This window comes from Pimephales promelas, chromosome 20 (genome assembly GCF_988280905.1).
Source record: "Pimephales promelas chromosome 20, fPimPro1.hap1.1, whole genome shotgun sequence".
Lineage (NCBI taxonomy): Eukaryota > Metazoa > Chordata > Actinopteri > Cypriniformes > Leuciscidae > Pimephales > Pimephales promelas.
Window position 1 is genome coordinate 9938536 of NC_142788.1, and position 21465 is coordinate 9960000.

General features: G+C 38.3%; 1 protein-coding gene across 8 annotated transcripts in view; it reads left to right on the forward strand.

Annotated features, from left to right (window-relative positions):
* Nucleotides 1-2401: 2401 nt before the first annotated feature.
* Nucleotides 2402-21465, forward strand: part of nav1a (neuron navigator 1a) — a 210023-nt gene continuing 190959 nt past the window's right edge. For 4 of the 8 annotated variants that reach the window (XM_039689889.2, XM_039689893.2, XM_039689892.2 and 1 more), the window contains exons 1-3: nt 2402-3063; nt 14925-15776; nt 21362-21450. In XM_039689889.2, the coding sequence (XP_039545823.2) occupies nt 14944-15776; nt 21362-21450 (922 nt within the window). In that variant the 5' untranslated portion in view covers nt 2402-3063; nt 14925-14943. Of the gene's footprint in view, nt 3064-9798; nt 9885-10095; nt 10177-14924; nt 15777-21361; nt 21451-21465 lie in introns of those variants that run through there. The other 4 variants (XM_089124208.1, XM_089124209.1, XM_089124207.1 and 1 more) reach the window with 3 other exon arrangements.

Below are 21465 nucleotides of genomic sequence, written 5' to 3' on the forward strand. Positions count from 1 at the left end.
CTAAATCCACCACTAAACCTGCCCAATCTCCACCCCCGATCCCTAAACCCACCACTAAACCTACCCAACTCCACCCCCGATCCCTAAATCCACCACTAAACCTACCCAACACCACCCCCTGATCCCTGAACCCACCACTAAACCTACCCAACTCCACCCCCGATCCCTAAATCCACCACTAAACCTGCCCAATCTTCACCCCCTGATCCCTAAACCCACCACTAAACCTACCCAACTCCACCCCCGATCCCTAAACCCACCACTAAACCTGCCCAATCTCCACCCCCTGATCCCTAAATCCACAACTAAACCTACCCAACTCCACCCCCGATCCCTAAATCCACCACTAAACCTGCCCAATCTCCACCCCCTGATCCCTAAATCCACCACTAAACCTACCCAACTCCACCCCCGATCCCTAAACCCACCACTAAACCTGCCCAATCTCCACCCCCTGATCCCTAAACCCACCACTAAACCTACCCAACTCCACCCCCGATCCCTAAATCCACCACTAAACCTGCCCAATCTCCACCCCCTGATCCCTAAACCCACCACTAAACCTACCTGGCTCCAACCCCATAACACTAAACTCACCCCTTAACCTACCCAACTCCACCCCCGATCCCTAAATCCACCACTAAACCTGCCCAATCTCCACCCCCTGATCCCTACACCCACCACTAAACCTACCCAACTCCACCCCCGATCCCTAAACCCACCACTAAACCTGCCCAATCTCCACCCCCTGATCCCTAAATCCACAACTAAACCTACCCAACTCCACCGCCGATCCCTAAATCCACCACTAAACCTGCCCAATCTCCACCCCCTGATCCCTAAATCCACCACTAAACCTACCCAACTCCACCCCGATCCCTAAACCCACCACTAAACCTGCCCAATCTCCACCCCCTGATCCCTAAATCCACCACTAAACCTACCCAACTCCACCCCCGATCCCTAAATCCACCACTAAACCTGCCCAATCTCCACCCCCTGATCCCTAAACCCACCACTAAACCTACCTGGCTCCAACCCCATAACACTAAACTCACCCCTTAACCTACCCAACTCCACCCCCGATCCCTAAATCCACCACTAAACCTGCCCAATCTCCACCCCCTGATCCCTAAACCCACCACTAAACCTCCCTGGCTCCAACCCCATAACTCTAAACTCACCCCTTAACCTAACTGGCTCCAACCCCTGGTCCCTAAATCCACCCCTAAGGCTCAATCCCAATTCACTCTACTTTAGCTCTACTCGTCCATTTTGCACGTTCACCTCTAGGGGTAGGGTGTCCTGATTCTTGTTGAGATTGAGGGGTAGGGCGAAGGGGTAGGGCTACATAGCCCTTGAAACGTAGATTTTTCAGAGGCATACTCCAAACGGAGGGCTACGAGAAAGTTCACAGAATGCATCGCAAATCATCCTCGAGATGGCTTCGCGAACAGTAAAACATTTAAATTTAGTGCCAGATGATTCCAAAACATACGTTATTTACTCTTATAATAATATATAGTCATTTAAGTTAAGAAATGGCATAATAAATTACCTTTCGGATCATAAAAGACATACATTTCAAGGAAGGGATGTTATAACCATCATGTTTATTCGCAGCTGCGCTGATCGACAGTCGTTGTCATGGAAAAATCCTGTAAAAACTCTGTAACGGCAGAGCCATCGCCGATGACTGATGACGTATAGGGTTCATGAAGGGTTGTTCCATTTTCTAGGGGAATCTTTCAACCCCTTGGCCCTTGCAACTCTGTTTTAAGGGCCAAGGGGTACACTCAAACAAGGGGTAGGGCCAAGGAGTGAATTGGGATTGAGCCTAAACCTAGCCAACTCCACCCCGCAGATCTGGATCCGACTCCGCCCCCTGGATCTTGTGTACTGCAATGAGGTGCTACTGAAAGTATTTAATGTCAACTGTAGGCTACAACAAAATAGCTGTGTATATACACACAGACAAGATAAACTACAGTTCAATCTTTAACCTCAAAACCCACTCTTCAGAAACACCAAGCCTGGATTATTTACATCCTTATCATTCTGCCACTGCTTTTATAGCCCTCACTCTCTCTCTCTCACACAATGTCAGTTGTATTTGCAGCATCAGGAGTCTTTATCAGAGTCTTTCACCCGCATCCCGAATTTGTTCTCCATGTCCGTTAACTTCATCCTCCTAATGGCTCAGGTAGCTACTGCTGTAGGAGAGGGCTAATATTTCACGCTGAGCAGGAACCCAGCCAACAGCCCCATTTACTGGCAGATAGAGAGAGAAAGCAAAAGAGGGAGCGATAAGAGAGAGGGGGAGGATCCGGACTGCAGGCGGACTGCGGCAGGAGGGCTGTGACGTGATCTAGAGAGAGAGAGAGAGATGTTTGGATTGATACAACCCTCAGGCTGAGTCCCTGTAGCAGAAAGGTAGCAGAGATGCTCGGATCCCAAACAGGAAACGTTGTGTGTCACAAGTGGATGTAGTTTTTCATCAGTCGGCTGTGTTTAGGAGGTATAATGACTGTCATTCTGAGTCAGGGCTGTGCGGGATGGATGAGTCAGTGTGACACTTGTTAGTGACCCAGCATGTGTGAGTTTGAGTCGAGCAGAGTGCGTGTGTTTACTACCAGAGAGCCACACTTTCATTATAAGGAGAATAACTGCGTCAGTTTAGCCTCAGCCTGGGTGAGCTGGTTATTTAACTGTATGATGGCGAGCGGTACAGTGTTTTTGAACATTGTTTTAACGTTGTCATTGTGTGTCATGCCGGAAATATGATTTTAGAGTTCGGTCAGCTTTCAATAACTTTTGTGAATGAGTAAGACTTCCTCGCGTTAACAGAATTGTAAGCTGTTGATTGGCCGAGGGCTTCGCAGCCCTGTGAGAAAGCTTCCTGTTTCCTCCAAGTGGACTTTGTGTTTCATTGGACAAGCACGGCAAAGGATGCAAGTGTAATCCAGGAAAAAACACATCCTATTGTTTCTTAGGATCGCGCACGGATCCAAAGCCCGCGCTTCTCAACGGCAATCCTAAACCAGAACTTAGTGAAAGAGAAAGGTAAGACATACTTATTTAACTAATAAGACGTTTTAGTTATTGGATGTGTCAGTATGAGAATGATTGCCACTCCTGTATGGGAAAAGGTTATTGGAGGAAAACGATTGGGCTTTTTTTTAGGACAGAGAAAATGTTTCAAATTTGAATGAGGAGGTGTATTGTGATTTAGGTGGATGTCATGTTCGGAAGCAGGGCGGTCATCCTCTGTACTGGTATTATAGAGATATAGCGTTCAGAACTTCTTAACAGGTTAGAAAAATGAATAACTGAACCTTATGCTCTTTTGTGAGGCTTTTGCGCTTTGAGGTTGGATGAGTAACTGGTGTGATGTAGATTAATACACACTTATTTGAGGCTTTATTAGGGTTGTGTTGAGATCTAGTGGCTGTCATGTCGGTAAATCAACAGGCTTGTTTTTATAGTGGATTCTTTGGATTCTATAATGTCCTTTGAATTTCAATAATCAATTGAATTTCAATAATTTGTCTAATAATGATCTAAATTGCATCTAAGTGACAGATGAATACTGAAGAGTTTGATTTAACACAGCCTTTGAAGCCAACCTATATTATATTATATTATATTTATTATATTTATTATATGTATTATATTATATTATATGTTATATTATGTTATATTATATTATACTATGTTTATTATATTATATTTATTATATTATATTATGTTGCATTACGATACGTTATGTTACATTATATAATATGTTATATTATTAAATTACATGCTATATTATGTTATATATTATATTATGTTATATTACTTTATATTGTATTATATTAAGTTATATTATATTATGTTATATTACATTGTTATATTATATTATGTTACATTACATTACATTAAATTGTTATATTATATAAAATATTATGTTATACTGTATTATGTTACGTTACATTACGTTATGTTATATTATGTTACATTACGGTATGTTACATTATATTATGTTATATTTTGATATGTTTATTATATTAGATTATATTATGTTATATAATATTATTTTAGATTATATTATGCTTTGTTATGTTATATTACGTTATATTATATTATGTTATGCTATATTATATTATATAATGTTATATTACGTTATATTACATTACATTGTTATATTATGTTATGTTATATTATATTATGTTACGATACGTTACGTTACATTACGTTTCATTATTATATTATATTATATTATATTATATTATATTATTATATTATATCCTCATGTATTTTATTGCGATTATTAAATCAACTCTTTACAGAAGAGAAAAGCAACAGATCAATGATTTCCAATTACAGAGAGATGCTGTAATATATTAACATCTGTTTGTTATAAGCCATTGATTGTTTGAAGTATAAATATTTGCATCCATCATTTTTTTAATTAATACACTCTGTGACACATGTTGTTCGTATTAAGCGTATGACATTGTGGCAACATCAAATATACAGTGAAGTTAACTGAACGACAGGGTCAAATGAGTCATAAGAGCTTCATACCCAGCGAACACGCGAGAAAGACTCGACCCTTTTTAACCTTTTATCAATACACAGACCCCCAACACACACACACACTGAGCACATAATGACAGTGGTCAGCACTCATTCAGAGTCTCTTCAGATGTGCTGAACTGAAGTTAATTGAGTTTAAGGGAGAGGGACTCTGACTGGCTGTCCATTGTGTTCGGCTTCATGAGTCACACGGTCACTCAACAAGTGAAAACACAGCGCTTTGTGATTAACCATCTCATTGTCTGCCATGTTACTCACACTTTATCTACAGTAGCAGGGGAATAGGAGGAACGTTCAGCACATCTGGTATAGGAACAATGAACGTTTAAAGCTGTTAATGTGCCAGCTGACTAATGAGTAACAATCTCAGCTAATTTGTTGTTAAATATTTATCTTTGAAATATGAAGAAACGCTATAATTTCGTATTTGGGTTAATTATGGATGAAAGAAAAATCAAACATACAAAAATAAAACATACGGTAACACTTTAGTTTAGGGGCCAATTCTCACTATGAACTAGTTGCTTATTAGCATGCATATTATTGGCTGTTTATCGGTACGTACAGCACATATTAATGCCTTATTCTGCATGATCATATTCTACATCCCATAATCACCCAATACTTAATGAGAATTGGACCCTAATATAAAGTGTAACCCGACATGTTTTATTTTATTTATTTAGTTTGCCTTTAAAAGTTCATATAATGACATTTTTATATTTTGTTTTATTTTTATTGCAAAAAATCTGTTAAATGAAATATGTTTTATTGTATTTCGCCTCCAAAAAGCTATTTAAATATAATAGTAATACACATTGTTGCCTGCATTTCTAAATCCCTTAATCCACCCATTACCCAAACCTAACCTTACTAAACTAGTAATAAACGGCAATTCGAAATTTATTTAGGGAAAATTTCATCGAACTGGTAACCAAACACCCAACTAATAGTGAGAACTGGACCCCAAACTAAAGTGTGACCAAATCATACACAAACTTAAACAAAAATACAACATACATATTAGCTATAGTTTCTGCTAAAATATCATAGTTACTTTTACAATACAGTTTGGGTAACTTGGTTTAAATTAAATTAAGTATAAAATACCTATGGTGTTTTGGTAACACTTAATTTTATAGTGTCCTTGTTACAGTAGTTAGCACATAAATTAAGAATAATAACATACAACTAACCCTAAACCAAACCGAACCCCTAACCCTAAATATATAATTGCACTGCAACAAGTACACCTTAAAATAAAGGGTTACACTGTGTAATTATATTATTTAAGTACTGAGTAATAATAATGAACATATACTTACTATATTGTTATAGGATTGGGGGTTGGTTTAGGGCTACTATGTTAAGTACATGTAGAAACAAGGACACTGTCAAATTATGTTTAGCACAAATGTTTTGTTTGCAACAAGGCCACAATATTAATTTTTGCGTTGTGTTCATGCCAACCAGAAAAAGCAAGGACCCCCTTGAAATGCAAATTCCCTTTGATAATAGGGTCCATGGACTCAAGTACTGCAGACTCAATGTTTGGTGGACACACTCATATGGTCATTTATGGAAGATAATGATGTAAAATAAGAGCGTCACTGTTGGCCACTTTGGAAATGTTGACCACCACTTCTTATGCCGACCAGTAGGTGGCAGACTTTACACAGATTCAGACTGTCAGTCTCCTTTTCAAGTCAGAGAAACACATATCAGAATGAACCAGACTGCAGATTTACCTCCTCATGTGGTATCTCGGAGTAAATAAGGATCTGCTGTTATTTAGCAGGTAGTCCGGCCTTGAGTGCCGTTTGGCTGACAGGATCCATGTCGATCCAATGTGTTGACTCGCGATAAGCAGGCTGACTATCAGCACAGACCGGGATAAACGGCATGTGGAACATCCTGTGGTTTTTTTACCTAATAAACCTGTTGTGTACATGTTGGTTGTTGAGGGATACCTTGCGTTTAGGCACGTGTCTTCTGGATGGAAATTTCCATGGCATTACAGACCAGCGCAGGTCCCATCTGCTACCGCTGGACCCCTAATGATTATTAATAGGGCATCTGAAGAGCCCCAGACCTCTCCTGGCGTTTATTGGAGTATTAAAAAACCACTAAGAAAAGGATATGGATGGACTTGGGTGTCTGTCTGCCGGTCACACATCACCTGTGTGGCTCATTCTTCCTCTTTTAGAGTTGAAATGTTATATGAGATGAGATGAAAATAGATAAAGACAGACAGTGACCGAGTCACACCATATTATCCTCTGATGTGTCCCTGTGATGATGCTGTAATGTCGGTCTTAGATTGGATATCGTTTCCCACAAAGCATTCCGATTGAATTGGTTTACGACAAGGTCATGAGCCGAAGACAAGGTTTTCTATCCCATCACTTTGTCTATTTTGGAGTGTTTGTGGGATGTCACAGTGAGGAAGTCATTCAGGCGATGCACTACCTTATTTTCCTCTCCAACGCGAGGGTTTGAGTAGAGTCGGAAGATAAAGTCGTGGGAAGGCCTGAACAAATGATGCTTCTTGGTTGGTAATTAAACTGCAGCTCTTCTCTGTGATAACAGGTATTTACAGTTCAACTGCTCGTTTTAGAGGAAATGATTCAGGGGCCTTCGTCAAACTGATAATTCACGGAAATAGCTAAATGGGTGGGTGAATCCAAACTGTGGCTGTACACTCTTAGAAAACAAGATTCGATGAGGTAAAAAGGTTCTTGACTCAATTTTAAAGAGCGATTTTTGGCAAAAAGAAGGTCCTATAAGGACAAACGTCTTACATTTTTGCATTATACTTTTATCAGGGTATTTAATTTTTTTTTCTAATGATAATATGGTTACGAGCTTTTATATTCATAAATTAAACTAAATACATACAATGACTCCATGATGGGAACCTCTGAGAGGACCTAACCTGAACAAAGCATGATTGTGTTGACCCACATTTCTGCCTGTGGAACAGAGTTAATAATTCACCTTTAGTTATGTTATATTTGGCTAGGGTTTGAGGAAGCATGCCATATCAAAGTGTACACTACATGGTAACACTTTACTTGAAGGGGTGTGCATAAGACTGACATGACACCTTCTTAATCATGACATGTTATGAATATGAAGGAGGTTTTATGCATGTTTATGACAACTGTCATTAAGTGTCTTTTGCTCAGTTGTGCCATTTTTAATGCAAGTATGAGATGTCTTTGTTATGACACTTTGATATAAACCAATACATCATAACCTGTTAGTGTCTTTGTCATGCTATCAGCGCTACGTATTTGCAACCCAAGGTTCTTTGTAACCAGGAAAATGGTTCTATATGAACATGTACACTCTTAGAAAAAAGGGTTCATGGGGGTTCTATATATGAAGCATAAGGTTCTTTACTCAATGCTAAAAAAGGTGACAAGAAAAAGAACCCTTTTGGCACAAAGGTTCTTTATAGGCTATTATTCATTCATATTTTACATTATTCTGCAACATGCTGTAGTTGTAATTAAATTATTGTTTATTAAACCGTTGTAGTAACTTAATATCACATTTTAATCATGCTGATTTTTGGAGGAGAAAAACTGAAATGGCAATCTTCGTGTGATATTGATTAACTACATAAAATGACATAAATATATAGATTTTCTAACCCCCATCTTGAATTTTGTGATCATTCCTAAACACATTTTAGGGTCTTGATGTTTGTCAATGATATGAAATATTTAATCCGGAAAGGACAAAACAAATGATAATGAATGAACCCAAAAGGTTCCCTATAGAACCATTTTCCTGGTTCCAAAGAACCCTTAAAAAGGGTTCTGTATAGAACCGTTTAGGGGTTCCAAATATGTAGCGCTGATAGAACCCTTTAAGGTTCAAGAACCTTTTCTTAAGAGTGAATGAACATTTATTAGCCTATTTGTTTTTTCCTTTCCGGATTAAATATTTTATATTATTGACAAACATCAAGACCCTACACTCTCAGAAAAAAAAAGGTACAAAAGCTGTCACCTGGGCTGTACCTTTTCAAAAGGTACACTTTTGTACCCAAAAGCTGCATTTTGGTACCTTAGTGGTACATATTAGCTCATGAAATGGACATATTACCACCTAAAATTTACATATTAGCACCTAAAATGTACATATTAACACTTAAAAGGTAAATATTAGCACCTAAAATGTACATATTAGCACCTAAAATGTACATATTAACACTTAAAAGTGAAATATTAGCACCTAAAATGTAAATATTAGCACCTAAAATGTACATATTAACACTTAAAAGGTAAATATTAGCACCTAAAATGTGCATATTAACACTTAAAAGTGAAATATTAGCACCTAAAATGTAAATATTAGCACCTAAAATGTACATATTAGCACCTAAAATGTACATATTAACACTTAAAAGGTAAATATTAGCACCTAAAATGTAACTATTATCATCTAAAATATTCATATTAACACCTAAAATGTACATATTAGCTCATGAAATTGACATATTAGGACCTACAATGGACAAAAGTTTACCTTTTGAAAAGGTACAGCCCCAGTGACAGCTTTTGTACCTTTTTTCTGAGAGTGTAAAATGTATTTAATGAATGCATGTGAATGATCACAAAATTCAAGATATGGGGGTTAGAAAATCTATATATTTATATCATTTTATGTAGTTAATCAATTTCACACGAAGAGTGCCATTTCAGTTTTTCTTCTCCAAAAATCAGCATGATTAAAATGTGATATTAAGTTACTACAACGGTTTAATAAACAATAATTTAATTACAACTACAAAATGTTGCAGAATAATGTAAAATATGAATGAATAATAGCCTATAAAGAACCTTTGTGCCAAAAAGGTTCGTTCTTGTCGTTATATAACCTTTTTTAGCATAAAAGGTTCTTTGGAGTTGAGTAAAGAACCCTATGCTTCACATAACCCCAATGAACCCTTTTTTCTAAGAGTGTATGTAACGATTATTGTTCCTATAATCTATATCCTATCTATCGAAGAATACCATGGTGAACTTTTACAAGGGATTTCTAGACACTCAGCCTTTTGTTGGTTACAGAACACTATTGACACCACTGCCTGCTTTCAAGGCCCTGTTAATGGTCTAATCATCAAAAACAAACTTCTTGTTCTGAGTTTTGTGCATCATGTGACTGTAGAACTCACATGGTAGACACACCGTCTCCTCCTCTCTCGGTTCGCCTCTCTTTACTTCAACACAAGCTCATGACAAACTGAGAAACATTACTGCAGTTTGCTGTAGGCCAAAGTCAATGCTCAGGTAAAGACGACAATTTATGATATAGTGCTTCTGTTGGTGATTTTAATTAAATGGTGATTTAATTTGCCATGCGATTTGTTTGTAAAAACATTAGGCAATGGGAATATGTTTTTTTAAGACTAGCTTTGTCGTGTCAAACTCAGTGTTGAACACCATAGAGTTCATGTTAACCATTCGTGTTTGTTTCTTTCTGCTTACGTTTGTTTTGCAGTGGAATTTTAATGAATTTTGTCTCCGAATGATCTGAAGTTGAACAACCAAATGATGCTCTAAATATTTCAGATATATTAAGGTAATTGAACCTCATTAACAGTTTTGTAAGATAGCCTACATATGATGAAATGGATGATTAGGCCCTGTCTCTTACTGAATTTGAAAGCTCATTTTCTGATTATTTCGATATTTGTTTAAAGGATTAGAGTTGTTAAACAAAAGTCTGATTCTTAAGTGTCTGTGTGAATTGCCTCCTCTTACCCAATGCCCTGTTTTACATTATACTTCTAATTACATTAAAGCAGAATTTGGAAAAAGTCGCGATGAAATTCGGCTGTTTATCACGCATTCTCTGTTCCTGTAAGTTTAGTTGTATAAATAGTGGAGCCTGGGGCTTATTTTATGACACCCAGTTTTTGCATTTTATTGTCTACACAAACGTCTACACAAAAACAGCTTAACATTTTGGGACAACATGGCAAAAGATTGAAAACTTGACCCATATTGACATTTATAAAAAAATACTTATAATAATTATAATCTTTATTAAAGTTGTCTTATGTCAGAGTTTGGTTTTATTGTGTTTACTTGTAACCAGCATTTGCGCATGAAGTAAAAATATGATATTGACATTTTAATTTGTTAGACAGAATAAAATAAAAGTTGTTAATAATAAAAAACAACAACAATAACAACCTTATACAAATTTTTTTTTTATTTTTTACTCTAATATAGACCAGTGTTATTTTAGTATTATTTATTCAATTATACTATGTATTGATGTTGTGAATTAGCTTGAATTAGTTTTTTTTTTAACTTTAGTAATTTAATGTGCTTTTGTCATTTTTTATTAGTTTTTAATTTAATCTTTTTTTTTTCATTTTTAGTCTTAGTAGTTTTAATACTACAACTTCTTTTAATTCTGTAATTTTCCAAATCAACATTAAAGTTCAATTTTGTCTTCTAATATTCATTTTATAGTTCAGCTTTATTTCAATTCATGAAAATAACTGTAATAGTTATTTAGCTTACAATAACAGCACTGACGCAGACAAGTTGAGCGCAAATTGAACTCATTTGAAGAAAAATATGCTTTTTTGTGCTTATTGATTCAACTACACATATGTGATTGATTCATTTTGTGGCTAATATTAGGTAAATAATTTTAGTAGGCATAAAATACTAGAAAAAAATATCAGAAAGTGGAGAAAAGAAGATTAAGACATGAAGAATATAATAAATCTTTACTTTCACCCTGTACAGCTGAAGTTGTTTTCTTGTTGTTTAATTCGGTCACAGTCCAGATCTCAGATCCGATCTCTCAGGGAAAACGGAACATTCCCATGAAAACATTCGGGTGCAGACCTTTTCAAGCAAGGCTATTCTATTACGCGCTCTCTTTAATGTTAGATTGGTTTGTGGCTTGAATTCAGACCACAGGCGACTCAACTTGCATCCCGTCATGCACTCGGGGTCTCCCACACAGTTTGAATCCTAACACTTGCTCTGATTCGGGTTTGCCAGAGAGCATTTATGCCTGTTGTTTGCAGGGCCCTGATTTTGATGGATTGAGTTTTGCCTGTGCATTTGTAGGTCAATAGTTACCATGGGACTGTTAGTAAACAGTGAGTGTTTTGGGCTATCTTGACCAGTCTGTGGGCTGGGATGAAAGCCTCTACATTTGGGCACTGAATGGGATGTATATCTGCCAGACTTACTGAACTGGCAGGGGTTTAAAGGTCTTTGACTAAACCACAGCGAATCTCTCCATTGCTATTGCTAGTAGATTTATTTTGGTGACCAGATGGAGCTTTACAGTATTTGGGAAGAGTTTTGTTGGCTTAACAAAATGAGATTGATATAATCACCCGTTTTGATTCTAAAGCAAGTATTTCAAATAACGACTGCCTTTTCTCCTGTATTCTTCCTCAAGACTCTTAACCACTCGTGCCAAATCCTTGCCCTTGGCAGGACACTGTTTAGAGAAGCTCTTGAGGAGATTTTCTCAGATTTAGTCAAACGGCCCATGTCATTTGTGTTTCAATGCAACAGGTGCGGATTTACATTTATATTTGGGAGTACTGTTCGTGAACAGTTAGTCTCTCTGTACTTCTATAGTCTCACTTTAACACTCTTTGGCCCAGGGTTTCCAGACTTTTCCAGCTGAGGCCCGATAATTTAAAGGGTAACTAAACCCCTGGTCAAAGCCTGACTCCACCCATGATATTTGCGATATTCGAAAAATGCTGAAAAAGTGGGCAGACCCCAGCGGAGATAGAGGGGACGAAATAGATGCGAAAAAACTCTATGATCGTTTTCAATACTCGCAATTCCAACTCCTGACTCGCTTCAGTGGTTTTGACGAAACAAGCTGGTTTTTATACTGGCAAGGGCGTAGCTCGTGCCAACAGCGTGGTGAGCTGAAACCTGCGTATGTCACGAAGAACAGCTAACATCCAATAGGAAAATTCAACTGCAGTAGCCACCGTTCAACCTGAAGAGGGCAGCACTAAGACGTTTTTACACCATATTTTGTAGAAATAAAACACTTTATACACAAATGTCAAAAAAGTTACTCGAATCAATGACTGGTATTAATAAAGATCCATTCTTACAGATCATTAACTAAAAAAAGTTGCTCTTTAAATTATTTGAGTCAAGTTCTAGTGTGACTAGATTATTAAATTCATTTGACTAGTGTGATCTCTCAGTGGGCACGGATCAGGACAAGTATTGTGATTGCTGACTGTGCCAGAGAACTGAATAATAACAATAATAACTGGTAATTTGGTAAATTTTGCCTTTGCATTTTTCGCATATAGACGACAACATTGCCAACCCCGTTCACGTAGATTCGTGAAAATAATTAAAAACACTTATTCGTCTTATTCAAATAGATGGCGATGTCACTTTGTAAAAAAACGCTACGCACCCATAGACTGAACACGGATAGTCATGTACAAGACGTCACCGAAATTCACAAATTCTGGTTTTCAAAAGTTTGTGTTTTCAGGCCCCCTAAAATGCTGTTGTTGTGTAAGTGAATGGCCAAAACTCATAAAAAGTTTTCCTTTTTTTGTTCAAAAACGGTGTTGTGGAAAAGGCCCCTCAGAAACCCCCAAAGTTGTGTTTTCAAAACCCCAAAACGCTAGCCTGACTTCGTCATACTCGTATTCAAGAAAGAATATGAGTCTGAAACCGCTCTATTAGGCTTTGATTATGAGGCGTGTCGTAACCGAACCGGGAAAAAAATCCCCCTCTGCACTCAATTGGATAGTCGGTAGACCTACCAACCAATCAGAGCAACGCATAAGTCAACTCCTTTGCATAGCGCAGTTTTCAAATACAGAACGTAGCCTACTTTATTTGTTTTAGAAGTTAAATAACGAGTGTTACTTCTTTTACTTGCTTCTCCATGAGTGCCACCAAAGGAGAAACCACAATGGCCACAGGCTTTTCATTACGTCCCATCTTCTTAACGACCATCAGAGCAGCTGATAAGTTACACTTTTCCCGAATCATGTAGGAAGGACGCCAAAAATATCTTTCCTTTTGACAAATGCCTTGATTGCAGTTCTCTGTTCGTCTATTAAAATGAATGCGCTTTTTTTTTTTTTTTTTTTTTTTTTACAAAAGACGCGACAGCGAAATATACATCTCAATTCTCCAGCTGCAGTCATCTTTGACAAGCGCACTTTGATGACGTGAGGATTACGTTACTGAAGACCACCTGTCAATCATCGTTTAAAGCCCACCCTGGCAATTTGATTGGCCCAATGATTTCTGAACCGATCATAATTTCTCCTCAATGGATCGAGTCCAGACCGAACTTCCCGTCCAAAAAATGTTGTGGGCGGAGTTCGGCCTGGCATCCAGGCTACCAAAACGCTGTTGTCGTGTAAATAAACGGCCAATATGCCAGTTGTTTTGCACGAAACCCCATCGTGAGCCCCTGGAAGAGAACCCCCTGTTGAGGAACCCTGCTGTAGGCTATACTTAAAGCTTGTTTTATTTTAAACCATTATTCAACAGTTTAATTAGGGAAGTGAAAGATTTCTCACCCCGTTTGTGTACAGGAAAGGACGATATTTGGAATTTGTACTATACAGATAGATATATAGTTCCAAATGTTTGTTTAAAATTGTACATCAAACCATTGTAACTCCGATATGGATACAGAAATCTGACCATTTGTCACACATCCCTATTTAGAAGTTACCAGATTTTCATATACTATAATACGCAACACATTCTCATCCTTTGGCGCCATATGACATTTTGTCGAAATATTACGTACATGACACACGTCAATATAATACGCACTGTTATGGGTAGATTTAGGTCTGGGGTAGGGTCTGCGTCTCATATTGATGCTAAAGGATGCCACTCACCTGTATGAAGCCTTGGGTTCTGCTTGTTATATTGACGCTAAAGGGTGCCATGTGCGTAGTATTTCGACAAAATGTCATACGGCGTCACCTATATGACACCAAAGGATGAGAACGTGCTCGTAATAGGGCACATCTGTCTTGCTGTTTAAAGTGTCTAAGCCAGTTTGCACCCGCACACTTTCATCATATTTAACCAATGTCTCACATGTATAATCCTCCTTATCATCCAGTATCACTAAGTTATCACTCAGCTTGAATATGCAAGAGTTTTCAATCAGCAAACCAATGGCTGTGAAGATGACACAATAGCATGTGTGTGTGCATGCTATTCAGGGTCAATCTTTAAAAAACACATTGTCATAAAAAAAATAGAACAGCTACACGCACTGATTCAGGTCCTCATGATGTTTTTTTCTTCCTTTTTTTTCTCTCTCAGCATCTGACTTGGTGCCACCATGAGTGGGGGAGTGAATGTGAAGAGTCTTCCACGAGCCCAGCCGGGCTCCGGCATACCTATGCACAGGACCAGACTCCCCTCCCCGAAACTTGAGCCCAAGTGCACCAGCAGTGGCCTTCCGAGACCATCCACACACATCCCTGTTAGCAACAAAAGCCCCTGTAATAGCAGTCCTACACCTGTCTCCACCAAAGATGTACTGAGGGACACCACCCTCAGAAACCAGCATCTGCTTCTAAGAGGCAGTCCACCTATTCAACGTTCTTCCACCAGTTCTCAAACACAGACCCAAGACTCTAGATCAGCCCATAACAGTCCACAAGTTCGACGGAAAGTGTCCCCAATATCAAGGGGTCATCTGGATGGGTCTAAGACAGAGAGTATGCTTGACCTTCGGTCCAATGGCAACAAGAACTTCCAGAGTGGGATCTTTTGTTCTCAGACAGGACGATTGGACAATGGTAACAGATTGTTCTCAGAAGAACTCAAGTGCCATGAGGAGAGGGCTGCTTCTGGAAGCAGTCAAAGCAAGACGGGTATCCCTTCGTTCAGATTTAGTAACAAAAACTTGAGGTCTGGTCCAGCAGCCGCTAACGTTGATACAAGTCTCCTCAGAGTCCATAGAGAGAGAGTGTCCCTGCAGAACAGTGCCTCCAGTAGCTTCTCAGATGAGGAGATGTGCACCCCAGATGACCTCAGCCCGGAGGTCCCACAGAGATCAGCACTCGAGGCTGTTGCGGTCCCTAAACATGAGGCCTCGAGTGTTGAACTGCTTAAAGCCAAACAGACACCGAAGGTCAATATGGCGGCTGTGGCACCTTTCAGATACAGGTAAGATCAGTTTAGACCACAACCAAAAAAAAAAAAAAAAAAAAAATTGTAGTTAGTGCCGAGTTAGTATAATGTTGACCTAATGTTCATAATGGTTTTTCTAGTAAAGCTTTTTGACCAAGGAGGGCTTGCTAGTAAACCTAGTTAAGAAGTGTGATTGGGGACACTAACCCCTAGTGGTGTCAACAATAATCGATGCAATGCGGGAAATGCACGATTCAGCATCGATGCGCCAAAGTGCCATAATCGATTATGTCACTGTTTATTGTCTGGCCTTGGACAATAAAGTTTTGAAGTTTCAATTACTTCCGGGAGCAAAACAACAAAAATAAAGATGGCTGAGGCGGAGGGAGATGACCGCGATAGACGGGTAATCAAAAACGCAGCCAAAGCTTTGAAAGACACATTTCGTGGGAAACTAGATAAGACTTACGCGGTGTGTAAAACCTGCCACACTAAAATCAAATACGTTGGCAATACAACTAAAGTCACGAACCATGTTGATCGTTGGCATCCTGAGTTGGCTTCAACAACAAAAACAACACAAAGTCGACACATTCCAGCTGATGAAAATTTGTCTTGTTGTGTGCAGTAGAATTTTGATGCATCGGAGAATCAACATTCTTGTTGATCCTGGAGTTTCCAATTCCAATGAACTAATTCCAATTAACCAATTCAAATTAGGGTTATTAGAAGGACCTAACCCTCTGCTATAAGCCTTAACTTGACATTAAGGGTAACCATTAATGTCAAGTTTAGGCTTATAGCGGAGGGTTAGGTCCTTCTAATTACCCACTGATTTCAACTTATGGGTAGGGTTAGGTTTAGGAGTAGGGATAGTCAGTGGTGGAATGTAACGAAGTACAAATACTTCGTTACATTACTTGAGTACATTTTTCATGTATCTTTACTTTACTTAAGTAGAATAAATAGTGCATACTTTTTACTTTTACTTCGTTACATTTTGCAGCAATTATTATCCTTTCTACTCCACTACATTTCTACAACTTCTGTTACATTTTCTGATCAGTTCTTCCCCTGCCAAAACGTAATCTGACCGTCCGTTCATTGCACGTTTGTCTCACCAGTTACGTTTGGTTGCCATAGATAGATCAACACGGTCACACTAAATGCGTCTCGCACGCAGTGTGTTTATCGTTTTTATGTGCATAGGAAACGCACCGTGTGTAATAGACCTATACGTTTTATTAGGATTATGGCAAGCCAAGAGGTTCAGAATTACACCATAAATTAATCGCGTTTACTGCCAAACATAGTGTAACAAAGTTCAGGGAAGAAGGAGGCAGGAACCGGATAATAATCAAAAATAAAACTTTATTTAAACAAAATAAACAAACAAATTACCTGCCAGCAGCCCCTCACGGACGACTGCTGGCTACCGAAAATAAAATATAAAATACCGGCCAGCAGCCTCGCGGACGACTGCTGGCTTACCAAATAAAATATAAAATACAAACAAAAGCAGGCCTGTTCCTCTCTCGATCATCCACTCCGTCGCTCCCCCTTTATGCCTCCGCTCCTTCGTGAGAGATGCGAGACCGGTGTGCTTCACAGGTGCTGCTCATTAGCAATCGCAACACCGGCCTCGCGACTTTCTCTCACATCCCTCGGCCGTCCTGCTCACCACACATAGTTATTAATATATAGTAAGGATAAGCATGATATTGCCTAATTGCAAGCTTGTTTCAGAAATGGTGACAACAATTTTTTCCGTAATTATTGAACATCATTATAGGAGTATTAGGTGGAACGAGTTAAAATTAAATGTTTTATTAATCATTAGAAAAAAAATAGACATTAAGAGAATAAATTGTTATGCAAGTACTTTTACTTTTAATACTTAAAGTACATTTAAAATCAGGTACTTTTTACTTTTTACTTAAGTATGGTTGTCATTGTGTTACTTCTACTTTTACTAAAGTAAATATTTATCTGTTTATTTGTACTTTTACTTAAGTACTGAGATTCAGTAGTTCCTCCACCACTGGGGATAGTGTTAGGACATGTTCGTAACACTTTGGACAGTGTTATGGACAGGAATGTTGTTGATCCAGGAACATGTTTTACTTGGCAAAATCATGGCGATCGTACAACAGTTTGTCATTGGGTCAGTATACTTAAAAGGGGCAACTTTGTATCTTACTTACACTTTGAGTCTTTTTCCACTCGTAATCTTTCCAGTGCTGAGTCAGGCAAGAGGTTTAAGTTTCAGAGACTGGGTCGCTCTTGCTTAAAAGCTTCTCCTGCCAGCATGAACACTCTTCAAATTATCTGCCTCCTCACAGGTCTTCAACCCTGCTCCTGGAGGCCCCCTGTCCTGCAGAGTTTTACTCCAACACTAATCAAACACACCCGAACCAGCAATCAAGCTCTTTAGGATCACTTGAAATCACAGACTTAAGCAGGTTTTATATAAACTCTGCAGGGCAGTGGGCCTCCAAGAGCAGGGTTGATGTACCCTAACTACACGTGACACGATAAAAGGTATCTTTTCCATGTTAATCAGAGTTTCTGTCCTAACCAGCCGCGACGCCGACACACGATTCTATTTTAAAAATGTTTCAGTTTTTCTGTGACATGGCGCTGGAACAACAAACACAAAGTGTGGCAATGATAATCTCAGGTACTGCTTGTGCTTTATTTAATGTTAAAAGCATGTAATGCGACTTTATATCATTTAGTGCATGTACTGTATTAGAATGATGTTTAAAGGGATAGTTCACTTTGAAATTAATTTTTGGTATGTTTTAGCTTACCTCAAGGGCATTCGAGATGTAGGTGTTTTTGTTTCCGCAATAGTTTCAATTTTGATATTTTTAGGTCAAACCATTCTTGTCTGTCAGTCATATAATGGAGGTGTATGGGGTTCTCCTCAAAGAGCATGCATAGGAGTCCAAATTAAACATGATTTAATGACTCGTAAATGTAAGTACACATTGATGGCCTAAGACACGAAACAAGCGGTTTGTGTGAGAAACGAACAGTATTTGAAGAGTTCAGATGCAAAAGCCTCTAAATGCCATTTGAAATTTTCTTCTAAAATGATCATTTTTATCCAGCTTATATATTCAAGTTCAGTAATTTCACTTAAATGACAATTAATAGGTAATCCTCATTGCAATTTAACTGAAATTACTGAACTTAAAAATATACAAGCTTGATAAAAATGATCATTCTAGAAGAAAATTTCAAATGGCACTTAGAGGCTTTTGCATCTGAACTCTTCATTTATATCGTTTTTACCTCGTGTAACCACAGCCACGTCCAAGTGATCTGAATCTGTATATCTAAATATGTTTAGATCTTCACAGTGAAGGGCAACACTTCTGAAATCTCTGTGTAAACAATGAGTGACGTATACACGCGAGAGATCACTTCTGGGGCTTTCCGGCGCGCTTCCGAAACGCCCGCGCCTCAGAAGAGGTAAAAACGATATAAATACTGTTCGTTTTCTCACACAAACCGCTCATTTCGTGTCTTAGGCCATCAATGTGTACTTATGTTTACGATAGAGCCAGACCGATATATCGGCCGGCTGATATTATTTGCCGATATTAGGCATTTTCCAAAATACCGGTATCGGCAGTCATAATGGCCGATAAATGAATATTTAAAAAATAAAATAAAAACAGACGAAACACGCTTCAATCATCTCTCCTTGGCCTGTTATATTGAAAATGTATGTTTTACAATTTGTAGAATTTGTAGTATGATGTTATCTATTGCTAAATTATGGCTCATCATAGACTAGCTAACCACAAAGCTAGCTAATGCCACTATCATCAGTGGAAGACCGCTAACATGAACATTAATGAGCTTGTAAACCACAATGAACTTTTTCTGCCTAAATAAAGTAATGATTACTGTATTTATAACTAGCATATCTCTAGTTACAGTCCCTGCATTGTAAAATATAAGTTAGACTTGGGAGGAGTGAACATTTAGACATAGAGAAAAAGTATCAAACGTATATCTTTTGCAGAAAAGTTAGCTTTTCTTTTACACGTGTGTGTGACATCCAACAATATTTAATAATAATAAAAAAATATCGGCCGATATATCGGAATATCGGATTTTAAAACCCAAAAATATTTGTATCGTATCGGGCTTCAAAATCCTTTATCGGTCGGGCTCTAGTTTACGAGTCATTAAATCATGTTTAATTTGGACTTCTCTGTGCATGCTCTTTGAGGCGGACCCCCATACCTCCGTTATATGACTGACAGGCAAAAACGGTTTGACCTAAACATATCAAAATTGAAAATACTGTGGAAACAAAGACGCCTACATGTTGGATGCCCTTGAGGTAAGCTAAAACATACCAAAAATGTATTTCAAAGTGAACTATCCCTTTAAATGGTGCAATATTTGTGAATTTGATTATGTAGCCTACTTATCCATTTTCGTGTGATTGTCATCAAGATTACTCTCTGGTGCTGTACACTTGCTGCGAGAGCCCGCCCACGTGCTGTTCTGATTGGCTGTGGGTTTTGATTGTGCATCTAGTGTGTTCAGACAATTATTTGTTGCTGGAATCGTATCGCATCGTTATCGCAGAACTGCCCAAGTGACAAGCTGTTGCACCTCTAAAGTAGAATTTGGGGGGGTTTATTTCACTTAGGTCACCCAAGATTAGTCTGGATTGCAATAGGATTATATTAAGCTGTTTTTAAAAATTGATTTTGGGTTAACTCTTAAGTGTGAAATGTCCAAAAGTAAAAATGACCAGGTCAAAAAAAAAAAAAAATTATGATGAACAATGGAAATTCCAAATCTTGCAGAAACTTAAATGAACATTTACAATGTCCCTCTAACTAGCTAGTGTGTAAAAATATGTAATATGGGATTTAGTTTTATCAATGTTTCAGTTTTCGAAATTTGTCAAATTGTCTTCACAGTTTGTACATGTACTGCATTACATGGTTTGTTATTTCTCCAGCAATTCAATTCTGCTACTGCATAATTTGTCTTCCCTCTATGTCTTTACGCATGCCTGTGCCCAGCCCACTCTCTCTTTCTGTCTCTTTTGTCTCTTTCACTCTTTTTCTCCCCATTTCATTCAGTTTTGACCAATATGACAGGCCATCACTTACGCTGACAGATTAGCCTCCTTTTCCACTCGTAATCTTTCCAGCAATGGATCAGTCAAGCGGTTTAAGTTTCTGTCCCGCTCTCAGAGACTGTGTCGCTCTTGCCCTCTGTATGCCTGCTGGGAATTCTGGGGCACAGTAGATGGTTAAAAAGCTTCTCCTGCCAGCATGAACACACACTCAGAATTATCTGCTCTAATGAGTCAGTGCAGTGGACACCCGGTGGGCACAGGATACACCGGCATCAGGGCCACTGCCATGCTAGAATAACTGAATATAAACCAGCCATCAAAGCACTGGACATTGATTATTTTCAGATTGATATTGCTTAAATAAAAAAAAAAAACCAATTATGGTGCGTCTGAACTTCAGTGAAATAACACATGCATATTTGCACATTTCCAAGGAGCAGAGTTGGTTTTTGGTTATTAAGCACTGTGTCTAATTGTCTTTTTTTTCATTTTGTTTATAAAGGCGGCAGATTGAGGAAGACATTTCTCTGGATGACTTCAGCGACTGTTCCTCTGACTCAATAGAAGTCTGCTGTGATGACCTCAATACTGGTGAGTTGTTTGCAC